At 52.6% G+C, this 12,572-nt stretch overlaps 1 protein-coding gene and 1 long non-coding RNA gene across 2 annotated transcripts in view; one reads left to right on the plus strand and one right to left on the minus strand.

The window, feature by feature from the left end:
- On the minus strand, positions 1–5,924 carry LOC110256411. Its single transcript, XR_002337870.1, has 3 exons — positions 4,230–5,924; positions 3,546–3,648; positions 1–621 (listed from the first exon to the last, which is right to left on the minus strand). It is a non-coding gene; the product is annotated as an uncharacterized LOC110256411 (long non-coding RNA).
- HMCN2 (hemicentin 2) overlaps positions 1–12,572 on the plus strand; it is a 158,973-nt gene that overhangs the window by 134,086 nt on the left and 12,315 nt on the right. The window contains 4 exon segments of the mRNA XM_013993934.2: positions 1,372–1,506; positions 2,478–2,668; positions 4,236–4,317; positions 9,455–9,724. Coding sequence (XP_013849388.2) covers positions 1,372–1,506; positions 2,478–2,668; positions 4,236–4,317; positions 9,455–9,724 — 678 coding nt within the window.

Raw genomic sequence — 12,572 nt, forward strand, 5'->3', positions numbered from 1 at the left:
TGAGGGCAGGTGGGACAGGACCTGGTCCCTGGGAGGTTGAGGAGGGCAGGGGCACAGGTAGGGCAACCCAACCTGGTGGAGAGGAAGAAGGTGCCAGTTGCCTGGGGGTTCTGAGTCTCCAGACTTGGCCCTGCGTGTGGGGGTCAGGGCAAACACACGTGTGGCCCTAAATGACCAGGCACATGTCAGACCCGGCCAGGAGCCACCTGCAAAATATACGCAACTCTGGAGACCTCAGGCCAGGAGAGGGGTCTGTGCTCCAGCCAGCGCTGCTGCTCTCATTGTGAGCATCTTGGCAAACTTTTCCTGGGGCTCTTTCCTCCTATCTGCGTCCCAGGAGGTGTTTAGGGAGGCCCTGGGGCATCCACAGCCCCTGTGCTGTATACAGGAGGTGCTCAATAAATGTCCACTGAATGGAGGAATTGCTCAGTCCCCTCCACTGCAAACGGATATTCAGACCCTCCTACACCCGAGTCCAGGGGTGGGGAACCCCGAGCAGCTCACCTTTGCGCACCTGTGAAGAAGGCTTTGCCCCAAACCCAGCACCTCCTGGCAGGGAGCTTGAGAGATTCGGCCTTTTGGAGGCTGGATTTTCCTCGCAAAATGGAAACGGTGGGCGTCCTGTGGGCGGAATGATTTATGCAGGAGGCCCCCTGGGCAGGGCCTCGCCCCAAGTAGATGGCCCATCGGTCTGGCACTTGCCCTGCTCCTGGTGTAGCAGCAGTGTCTGACGATTACAGGGAAAACGAAGGCCGTGAGTAGCATCCATCTGTATGTAAATCGCGGCAATCAATAAGTGCCACGTGTTTACAGACCCCCAAAGACCTCCGCCTGGCCACTCGTCACACAGGGTTCAAGGTGCGGACATGAAAATGAGAAAAGGCAGGTCCTCAACCTCATCCCCTAACGTGGCCTGTGCCCGCCACGATCGGGTCCACCTTGCTTAGGCCTCCAGCGGGAAAGGGACTCCTTGTGTCTTTAAGAAGCACCTGCTGGAGTTCCCGTCGTGGCGCAGTGGTTAACGAATCCGACTAGGAACCATGAGGTTGCGGGTTCGGTCCCTGCCCTTGCTCAGTGGGTTAACGATCCGGCGTTGCCGTGAGCTGTGGTGTAGGTCGCAGACGCGGCTCAGATCCCGCGTTGCTGTGGCTCTGGCGTAGGCCGGTGACTACAGCTCCGATTGGACCCCTAGCCTGGGAACCTCCATATGCTGCGGGAGTGGCCCAAGAAATAGCAAAAAGACAAAAAAAAAAAAAAAAAAAAAAAAAAGAAGCACCTGCTGACTACCCAGGCCTGAGGGAAGTGGTCAGGGCAGGAGGTCCCTGGCACTCTGGGCTCATTGCCCCTTGGGCATCTCTTTCTCTGCCACAGACGGGGTGTCCGAGCAGGATGGGGGCAGCACGCTGCAGCGAGTGGCCGTCACCAGAGAGCATGGCGGGACCTACATCTGCTGGGCCGAGAACAGAGTGGGCCGCGTGCAGGCGGTCAGCTTCGTCCATGTGAAGGGTAGGGAGTGACCACGTGGACTTTCTCCGACCTCCGCTGACCCAATTTAGCACTTTATCTAAGAAACAGGGCTCCTAATCTCTGAACTAGTAATTCTCCACCCTGGCTGGGCATTCGGATCTCCTGGGGGCTTTATAAAATCCTGAGGCCCACGTTCCACCCCCACTCTGTAAAGGTGGGGCCCTGGAATCAGTATTTTTTATACTCTTCAGATGACCTGGCTGGAGTAGAATTGAGATCTGGCCGATCGGCCTGTAGCACTCCTCTCAGCTGTTTGGTGTTGATATGGGAGGGGTAGGGGGCCAGGGACCCTGACAAACAATTGGTGAATCTTGCCAGCTTGCTGGTTGCTCCCGACAGCCCTGCTCCACCAGGAGCAGCACAGTAACCCTCACGACACCGTGACTCGTATGCTCCACTTTAGGATGGGGGGTGGGGCTCGATGGAGGGGAATGAGCTGCCCAAGGCTCCAGGACACAGCTGTAGCTATGGGTAGATTCAAACCCGCAAGAGTGAAAACCAGCACAGGGTTGCAACCACGAGAGTGGTTCAAGAGCTGCATGAAATGAGAATCAGGGACGTCTTCATGTTGCTGTGTCTGGTGAGTCCTTGTTTTCCCTGCCGCTGGGATAAGCGGCTTGTGAGAGCCAGTGTATGACACGCATACACCTCCTTTCCTCCTGCGCCTGTCTCAGGCATCACTAATCAATCACAGCACTGTTCCTGCTCAGCTGAGAATCCTTCCCAGTGTAGCTTTCCTGGCAACCCCTGCCAGTCTGTCTCACTTGACCCATGACACAGAAGCCATTTGCCATCCCTGATCCACTGACCCTACACGGCCACACCGAGCCCACCAGAGCCTCAGTGGGCCCCTGGGGTCCAGCGGGCAGGCCTTTGGGGGTGGATTTATGGGAGGCTTAGCTTGAAGGGAACCTCCTTTCTGACGCCCTGTCTGCTGTCACCTCATGCAGAGGCTCCTGTCCTACAAGGGGAAGCCTTTTCATACCTGGTGGCACCTGTGGGGGGCAGCGTCCGGCTGGACTGTGCGGTCCACGGAGACCCGGCACCTGATATCCACTGGATCAAAGACGGCCTGCCGCTGCGGGGCAGCCGTCTCCGGCACCGGCTGCAGAATGGCTCCCTGACCATCCGCAGGACCGAGGCAAGGCGGGGCCGGGGCCTGGGCTGGGGCACCTGGCACAACCCTTGGCCTTGTCTGATTGCTCAGGACGGTTCTTTAGGTTGGCACCACCCTCTCCAGTCTACAAAGCACTCTCCTGCCTGCTCCCCAGAGACCCTCCCCTGCGACTAACTAGGGTGACCTGCAGCCCGTGGCTTAACTTCTCTGGGCCTCAGTTACCGCATCCATTCAATGGGGCTAATTATTGTTTCTCCCCCATAGATGTATAGGGAGAAATCAGTGCGATGACCCATACCAGGTATTTAAGAGGGGCTATGCCAATTCATGTTCATAATAACAGCCCCGTGGGGCAGGTAAGAACCCCCCATTTCATAGACGGAGACTCTGAGGCTCAGAGAGACCCACAACCTGTCAGTGCGCAAGGCAGGACGCCACCCCGGCTCTCCTGATTCCTACTCCACACTGTTCCCAGAGCCTTGGGCACTGGGGCAGCCCCCTCTCACCTCCCCCTCTGTGTCCCTAGTCCCGGAGATCCTGCAGAAATCATGGCTTCAGACAGTTGGGTGCTGTCCGGTTCATCTGGGCCATCCCTGATCTTGCTGGTTTGGGAGCCTGTGTCGAAGTGGCAGGAATCATCCGCCTGGCAGGGCAGGTTCAGCAGCTAGGGGGCTGCTGTGACCTGAGTGCTTGCATTTGACGCCTAGAACAGTCCTGCGGGTTATTATCCTCATTTTAGAGGTGGGGACACTGCGGCTTGGATTAATGGTCGTGTTCTAGTAATGGGCTCAATGGGATAAACCATGGAGCCGGGATTCGGTCCCATGGGGTCATCTACAGGCTTAATTGCGTGCTGTGCTGCCTGCTGACCATCCCTCGGGGGCGGCCTCCAGGATATTACCTTCTGGGCGTGGACAGGGGCCTCCAGCTGCCCCAGCTCCATCTCACGGTGGTGCTGCCACTCCGAAGTCAATCTGAGCCAGCATTCTTCCTGAGTTGCGTCACTGTCCATGGTCACGGGGAGAAAATTTCCTTATCACCAAGGCCGGGAAATCTCGCAAACCCTCCCCTTTCTGGAAGATTCAAGGCGTGCCCTGGCACACCCTGAGACGCCAGCAGTTCAGAAGCCCGAGCTATTACTATTACTGTCTAACTCGGTTTCCCAAACTTGTTTGACCACGGAACCCTTTTATCAAGGAATCCCTTACAATGTGCCGTGGAGCCGTAACACCTGAATGTTTGGAAGAGGTGGATATAAATTGTGATCTTGCAGCGTGTGGCTCCCTGGGGGGTCCATTGCCCTTGGTCGCCTCCCCCCAACCCCCCCGCCCCCCCCCCCCCCCCGCCACCAGGTTCCAGGTCAGAGAGGGGCTGGATTATCTTTGGATTCTATTGACAAGCGGCCAGGGAGGCGCTTCTCATGGAATCTTCAAGGCCCCCCCCCCGCTCCCTGCCCCTGGTTTATGCTCCAAGCTCCTTCCTGATTCGATGGGCCTCACTCCAGTCACCCCTTTGTCTGCCCAGCTGTCCCCAGATCCTCCCCTCCCGCTCGTCCTCCTTTCCTGAACACCAGGTCCCCTCCCACCTGCAGATGGACGACGCGGGACAGTACCAGTGCCTGGCGGAGAATGAGATGGGCGCCGTGGAGAAAGTGGTGGTCCTTGTGCTGCAGAGTGAGTCTCGGCCCCGTCCTGGGGCCTGGGGGGACCAGCTGAAGCAGGTGCTTAGCGGCTGCGGAGAGGCTGTGGCCGCCGCCACCCAGGCTGTCTCATGAGAAGGGAGGGCCATTCTGCATATTTATGCAAAACACACAGTTAAGTTTCCGTGAAATGCCTCCCCCGTGTGGAATGGGAATCAGGGTCCAGGCTGGTGAGTCCCAGGGATCCGGCAGCCAAGCCTCGGGGACCTGCTTCTTCAAAACTCAGGACTGTCACTGAGGTCATAGTGACAGCTCCTGCGTTTGCCAAGCCGCTTCTGGGTATCAGAGCCCGCACAGTAACCCTGTGAAATCCTCCAAGTGGGATTTTGTCTTTGGCTGTGCCCGCGACACTCGAAAGTTCCTGCCAGGGACTGAACCTGTGCCACAGCAGCGACCTGAGCCCCAGCAGTGACAACATTGAGTCTTTAACCTCTAGGCCTCCAGGAAACTCCTAAATGGGGAATTCCCCCCCTTTTTCGGCCACACCCCCAGCATATGGAAATTCCTGGCTGGGGATGGAATCTGAGCCCTGGCTGCCACCTAGGCTGATCCATCCCTTTCAGGGTTACAGTTTGGTGATGCTTAGTAAAGGTATGCATTGTACAGCCCATTTTTAGAGCATTTTCGAGTTCCCTCTGCCCATTTGCCGTCGATGTGAAATTTAGAGGATTTCATGGCATTACTTTGAGTTTCACCGAGTGCTCTGTTAACTAGAAGCTGCTTGGCTCCCAGCTCTAGCCCCTGGCAGCTGTTGATCTGCCTTTGATCAGAGGCCCCTTTTCTGGGAATTTCACCTGCATGGAATCACATGCAGCTTCTGGCTCTGACTGCTTTCACTTATCGATGACAAGTGCCATCTATTATTACTATTTTTTTCCAACTTCTGAGATTTATTAATATTGGATTTTCACACTGAGACAGGAGGGAATAATCGCTGGAATAACCTTCCCACTCGTGAGCCGATGAAGTTACCCAGCGCGTAAAAACTCACCACCCTGAATTTCAGGGCCACTCTGGCCTTTTGAGGCTGAGCAATGGGCTGCATATCACTGCCTTCACTTTACTGTATGCTTGCTCTTGTTCTTTCCTGCATGAAGCCAAGGACCCTCCGGTGGCTGCCTGTCCCAAGAACTCGCCTGAGACCTGGGCCATGAGCATCCTCCTGCTGCATTTTCCTACAATGTCTTTAAAAAAGGAAGAGGCAGAGGCAGTCTTCTCTCCCTCCCCACTTCTCCTCTGATTATAAAAACGCAGCCCCCTTGGTTCTCAGGGCAAGGCCCTCTGCCTGTGTCCTTCACAAGCATCCTATGTTAATAAATCTCTTCTTGGAGTTCCCACTGTGGAGCAGCTGGCTAAGGATCCGGCACTGCCTTAGATCCAGTGGGTTGAAGATCTGGCCTAGCCACAGCTGTGGTGTAGGTTGCAGTTGCAACTCAGATTCGATCCCTAGCCGGGGAACTTCCATATGCCTCGGGAATCGGAGTCCCACCTGAGAACGACTGCAGTTTTAAAATCACTTTATTGAGATCTGATCGACATTTAAAAACAACAACAGGAGTTCCCATCGTGGCACAGTGGAAAGGAATCCGACTAGGAACCATGAGGTTGCGGGTTTAATCCCTGGCCTTGCTCAGTGGGTTAAGGATCTGGCGTTGCCATGAGCTGTGGTGTAGGTCGCTGACTCGGCTCAGATCTGGCGTTGCTGTGGCTCTGGCATAGGCCAGCAGCTACAGCTCCGATTAGACCCCTACCTGGAAACTTCCATATGCTGCAGGTGAGGCCCTAAAAAGACAAAAAGACAAAACAAAACAAAACAAACAGGAGTTCCCATTGTGGCTCAGTGGGTTAAGAACCTATCTAATATCCATGAGGATGTGGGCTCAATCCCTGGCCTCGCTCAGTGGATTAAGGATCTGGCCTTTCATCAAGCTGAGGTGTATGTGGCAGATATGGCTTGAATCTGGCATTGCTGTGGCTGTGGTGTAGGCTGGTAGCCGAAGGGCTGATTGGACCCCTAGCCTGGGAACTCCCATATGCTGCAGGTGCAGCCCTAAAAAGACAACAACAATAACAGTTCAGGCGGCTTTCAGGTCAGCCCTGGCTCTGCCTCTCCCCCAGCCCGCCCAGATGCATATTTCCCACATCAGCCAGGGGTGTGTGGAGAGTGGATCCAGCCTCTCCAGGGCTCCCTTATTTCCAGGTTCTCCCTGTGATATTGCCAGCTGGTCCTTGGTCTCCTCAACCAGGGCGAGGACCACAGATCAGCGGAGGGGCCAGTTCCCCGCCTGCTTCCTAGAGCTCTCCTCCTTTCCCGGACAGCACTGCCACTTCTCAGCTAACACCTCCATCCTCTACTGCACATCAAGTCAACCCCACTAACAGCAAAACTGCTGGTTTCACAGCCAGCCTGCCCCTCATAAAACTAGTGTGAGGACCAGGGTCGGGGGCGGGGGCAGATAGGGAGATGGGAGCTGCCCCAGGCCACACCCTTGCACTGTTTGCAAAGTTCTAGAAGCTTTTCGGAGAGAAACTGTTCTCAGTCTGTGGTTTGCTTTTAGTTAATTTCTGGAACGCTGACATGGTTGGTTTTGACCGTTTTGCCCAGTTTAGTACTGGTTTGGGGGGAAGCCAACTTGCTGACCTCCTCACTCAGCCATGGCCAAAGCCTTGCTCTTGCTTATTCCTGACCTTCGTTTAAATGGAACCATGTCACCTGTGCTCAATGTCAGGCTCCTTGTGCCTTTGTGGCAATTGCACGTGGAGTGACTTTATTGCTTCCCGTTGCTGTGTGGTTTCCACTCTGTGGCTTTGCCCCAGTTTATTTATATGTTCTGCTGCATCTCTCTCTCCAGTTGGGGGCAAATATCAACAGTGCCGCTGCAACATCCTTATGCACGCCTTCTGGTGGACACGCGTACCCGTTTCTATCAGGGTATTGATCCAGGAGCGGAATTGCTGAGCCGTCGTACAGGACATATCAGTTCAGCTTTAGGACCTAATGGCTGTGGGAGGCTATAAATGGCTCCCAAAGCTATGACTGGGTCCTCGTCTGCGGGACTGTGAATGTTATGATATTTGGAAAAAGGATCTTTACTAATGTGATTGAGTTAAAGATCTCGAGATAAGGAGGTTGTCTTGAATTGTCTTGGTGGCTCTGAATGCTATCACAAGTGTTCCTTTAAGAGAGACGCTGAGAGAGATTAGAGAGAGACAGCGATGGAAAGAGAGACAGAGATACAGAGAGAGAGAGAGATGGGGGGGGAGATGATGTTAAGATGGAGGCAGAGAACGCAGTGATTCAGCCACGGAACTCAATCCACAGAATATGCTAGAAGCCCACTGCAAAGGCAAAGCAGGGCTCCACCTCTGGAGCCTCTGGAAAGAGCTCTGCACTATATAGCCCCTTAGGAAAAAAACTCATCATGGTGGGGCACCAGTTCACACTTCCCCATGGCGTGTGGCAGTTTGCTGGCCTCACAGCCGCAGCAGCTCTGGGCATGCTCCATTTTTCACGGTCACCATTCTGGAGGGTCTGTACTAGTTAAGTGGACAGGAACGACCACCTTTCCGAGAGGACCAGGGAGTGACTTGGTGAGACTCACTCACCAGTAAGTGACAGAGCCCACGCCTGCCCGTGTCATCTGGCATCAAGTAGGGGCGATGCTGGCACAGGTCACCTCGTCATTGGAAACAAGCTCAATGTCCTGTAACAGGGACCTGGTTAAGCAAATCGTAATAATCCAAAGAGTGGATGTCAAATAGTCCCTCCCAGCAGATATTTAATGCCATGAAAGGCCGTTATGACCTACTGTAGAATTAAGGAAAAGCAAACAGAGAAAGAGAAAGAAAAAGCAAGCAATCTGGTCACTTTCTTATAAGGAAGTAGAGTCTAGGAGGAAACAGTCAAGAACGGCAGCTGGGGGGGAGGATCGTGGCCTTGGTATTTTCTAACCCTTGGTATTTTCTTGGAATACGTTTATTTTCTTGGAATACGTTTCACTTGAATACTGGCACACCTTGTTTGATGGGGTTTCATTTTATTGCACATCACAAACATTGTGGTTTTTGTTTCTGTTTCTGTTTTTGTTTTTGTTTTGTTTTCGTTTTTACAAATTGAAGGTTTGTGGTCACCCTGCATCAAGCAAGTTCGTTGGTACCACTTTTCCAACAGCATTTGTTCACTTTGTGTCTCTGTGTCACATTTTGACCATTCTTGAAATATTTCAAATCTTCTCAGCCAAAAAAATTATGACTCACCAAAGGCTCAAATGATAGCTGGCATTTTTTTTAGTGATAATCTTTCTTTCTTTCTTGCTTGCTTGCTTGCTTGCTTTTTAGGGCCGCACCTGCGGCATATGGAAGTTCCCAGGCTAGGGGTTAAATCAGAGCTACAGCTGCTGGCCTACGCCACAGCCACAGCAACACCAGATCTGAGACGCATGTGCGACCTGCCACAGCTCCTGTGACCTGGCAACGCCAGAGCCTTTAACCCACTGAATGAAGTCAGGGATTGAACCCGCAATCCTCATAGATTCTAGTCAGATTTTCCGCTGCGCCACAAAGGGAACTCCTTTTTCTTTCCTTTTTTTTTTTTTAATGATGAATTATTTTAAATTAAGGTATACAGATTATATTTTTAGACATAATGCCATTGTACACTTAATAGAGTAAGTATAGTGTAAACATAATTTTTATATGGACCAGGAAACCAAAAAAATTCATGCAATTCAGTTTGTTGTGATATTTGCTTTATTACAGTCGTCTGGAACCGAACCCACAACATTTCTGAGATCTGCTTGTACAAAAGCAGTAAAATGTGTCTAGGGAGTTCCCGTTGGGCTCAGGGGGTTAAGAACCCAATATAGTGTCCGTGAGGATGTGGGTTGGATCCCTGGCCTCACGCAGTGGGTTAAGGATACAGCATCACTGCAAGTTTCGGTGTAGGCTGCAGATGCAGCCTGGATCCAGTGTTGCCATGGCTGTGGCCTAGGCTGGCAGCTGCAGCTCTGATTTGAGCCCCTAGCCTGAGAACTTCCATATACCACACAGGTGCAGACGTAAACAGAAAAGAAAAAAAAGTGTTGTTACAATCTGTCCCGGACCTCCCACAGGTGCCCCGGTGTTCCAGGTGAAGCCCCAGGATGTGACAGTGAGATCCGGGGATGCTGTGGCCCTGCGGTGCCAGGCCACCGGAGAGCCGGCACCCACGGTGGAGTGGCTGCATGGGGGCCAGCCCTTGAGGACCAGCCGGCGGCTCCGGACCCTGCCGGATGGGAGCCTGTGGCTGGAGCGAGTGGAGGCTGGGGATGCGGGCACATATGAGTGTGTCGCTCACAACCTCCTGGGCTCTGCCACAGCCCGGGCGTTCCTGGCCGTGAGAGGTATGGCATCCTTGCCCAGACCTTGTGGGATCCCCTGCCCGATGGGATTTATGTGTTGCTCATGGGGTACCAGCCAGCTCCCTAACTCTCCTCTTTGCTTAGAGTCACGGACTCAGAATGAACCATCCCAGGCGGTCGTATGGGCCATCTTGTCCACCCTGCCTTTTAGAGTCGGGGAAACTGAGGCTCGGAGATGCTGAGTGTTTGCAGCTCCTCTTGGTCAGGGGACCCTGGCTTTTCCAGCTACCGTGGTGTAGACACTGTGCCTGTCTTTGGACACATGCAACCCTGTGAAGCAGGCAGAGTAGAGCAAGGGTTCCATGGTACCCACCATGGAGGTTTCTGGGAATCTGTGAATTAGTGTTGTCCCAAGCTCTGCTGGCCATGGAAGTGGTCACAGATGCTGCTTCCTGGTGTCGCTAACCACTGACAGGCGTCACTAACCCTGGCCTCCTCAATCAGCTCCCTTTTCCCTTGGGTCAGATCAAACTTTAAATTTTGGAAAAGGATTGTCTTGAGAAACCACATTAAAATGACCCAGGCTGGGAGTGCCCATCGTGGCTCAGTGGTAACCAACATGACTGGCATCCATGAGGAGGCAGGGTCCATCCCTGGCCTTGCTCGGTGGGTTGAGGATCCAGCGTTGCCATGAGCTGTAGTGTAGGTTGCAGACACAGCTCAGATCTGCCATTGCTGTGGCTGTGGTGTAGGCTGGCAGCTGCACTCTGATTTGACCCCTAGCTGGAAACTCCCATATGCTGCAGGTGTGGCCCTAAAAAAAGAGAGAGAGAGAGAGACTCAGGCTGCATAAAGAGAAAGTGTTCTTTCTGTGTCTCAGTGGTAATACTCCAAATGTATGACTATCTCTCTCTGTCCCTATCCATGGCAGACATCACTAATCCATCACCACACACAGCATCAGATTCCTTCTCCGTAGAGGGCTTCTCCAGGCAGCACCTCTGCACTATCTGGAATTGGGAATTGACATTTCGCCACTTGAAAACCCACTTGAAACCCACTGCCAACCAAACGTGGGGACTCCCGGCCTCTTTGTGGTCTTCTTGTCTCCTGTGGGCAGGGTGGAACACCAGCACCCACATCTCTGAACATTCCATGGTCCTCTGACACCCACACAGAGCTGTCTAAAGGGCAGCTGCAGTCCCAGCAGAGCCTCCTTTTATTTCAGAGCTCAGTCCCAACTCTTAACCCGTCCTGTTGGAAAGCCCCCAACCCAAACCACAGCCCTTTCACGTGGCCTCTGGATGAGCTTCCTGTGGCCACCATAACAAAATGGCACAAACGGGGTGGCTTGAAAAAAACGGAAACATGTGATCTCATAGTTCTGGAGGGTGGAAACCTAAGAAGCGGGTTGCTTCTGAGGTCTGAGTCTATTCCAGGCCTTTCCCCTAGCTTCTGGTAGTTTGCTGGCCACGTTTAGAGTCCCTTGGCTTGAAGAAGCATCAGCCTGGTCTCTGCCTTCGCGATCTCATGGTGTCCCCTGTGCTCATGTCTGTCTCTAAGTGTCCCCTTGATGTAAGGACACCTGTCAGCTGAGGTTAGGGCCACCCTCATGACCTCATGTTAACTTGGTGACCTCTGTACAGTCCCTACCTTTGAATCAGCTCACATGCTCAAGTACCGGGGACCAAGACTTGAGTCTATCTTTTTAGGAGGACATAGTTCAACCCTTAACTGCCTCCTGACTTTTTAAAAATGGAAACAACTGATTTTAACCTCATACATATTAATCATAGAAAGGCCAGATAATTTTTTTTTTTTTTTTTTCCCACTGTACAGCAAGGGGTCAGGTCATCCTTAGATGTATACATTGCAGGCCAGATAATTTTTAAAAATCTGTGAAGACATGGCATTCTCCTGTGGCTCAACGGGTTAAGGATCCAGCATTGTCACTGCAGTGGCTCTGGTCACCGCTGTGGTGTGGGTTCGAGCCCTGGCCCGGGAACTTCTGGATGTGGCCAAAAAAGAAGAACCAAGTAAAAATCTGCGAAGACAAAAAGAATGATGGGCTCTTCCATAATTCAGTTATGAGAAACAGTGCAGGCAATTATTTGGGGGTATATATTTCTACACTTTTTTTTTTCCTCCTAATGTAAAGAGATATACTTTTTTCTTTTTACAAGTGACGTCAAAAATACCAGTTGTCTTTATATCTCTTCATTTTTGCTTACTCTATCTCAGACAACACCCCATGATGGTAAGCCTCGCCACACCCTAGGTAATGGTTTCATATCCTTCCATAGGAAAGGGTTGTTTGTTTGTTTTTTAACTTAATTGCTATTGGTTTCTTTCAATAAGCCACAGGGGTTGTTTTTTTTCCAGTTTCCTCTCCGAAAGCCATCCCGTAGCGCACCTCTCTGTGTGCTGGCCTGACTATTTCTCTAGGATAGATTCCTTCAAGGGACAGCGTTAAATAAAAGAGGTTCAAAGGCTTTGAGGCCCCCAACTCTCTCCCTCCTTTCCATCCGTCTGGGGGGAGGGGCATCCGGGCCTCGAGGGGACAGGGGGCTGCTGAGTCACCGCATGCCTGAGAAAGCTGACAGTGGCTTGTCATTCCTGGCCTCCAGTTCCCTGTCCCCATCTCAAGCTGCCAGGGCCCCGCTGCTCCCTTCCCACCTGCAGCTCCTGAATCCTCCCTTTCCCCTTATTACAAGGCCAAGGGTAGGTTCATGGCCTTCGCCAGTCGCCCCCATAAACCCCAGAGCTGCGGATGGATATTAACAAGAGACGTCCCAGATGGGCCTCAAATCGCATCAGATCCATCTACGGACCGCAGGAGATGGCGCTGCTTCCTGGCATCTGAAATTAACCAGCCCCCTGATTTACCCAT

This window comes from Sus scrofa, chromosome 1 (genome assembly GCF_000003025.6).
Source record: "Sus scrofa isolate TJ Tabasco breed Duroc chromosome 1, Sscrofa11.1, whole genome shotgun sequence".
In the NCBI taxonomy this organism is placed as follows: Eukaryota; Metazoa; Chordata; class Mammalia; order Artiodactyla; family Suidae; genus Sus; species Sus scrofa.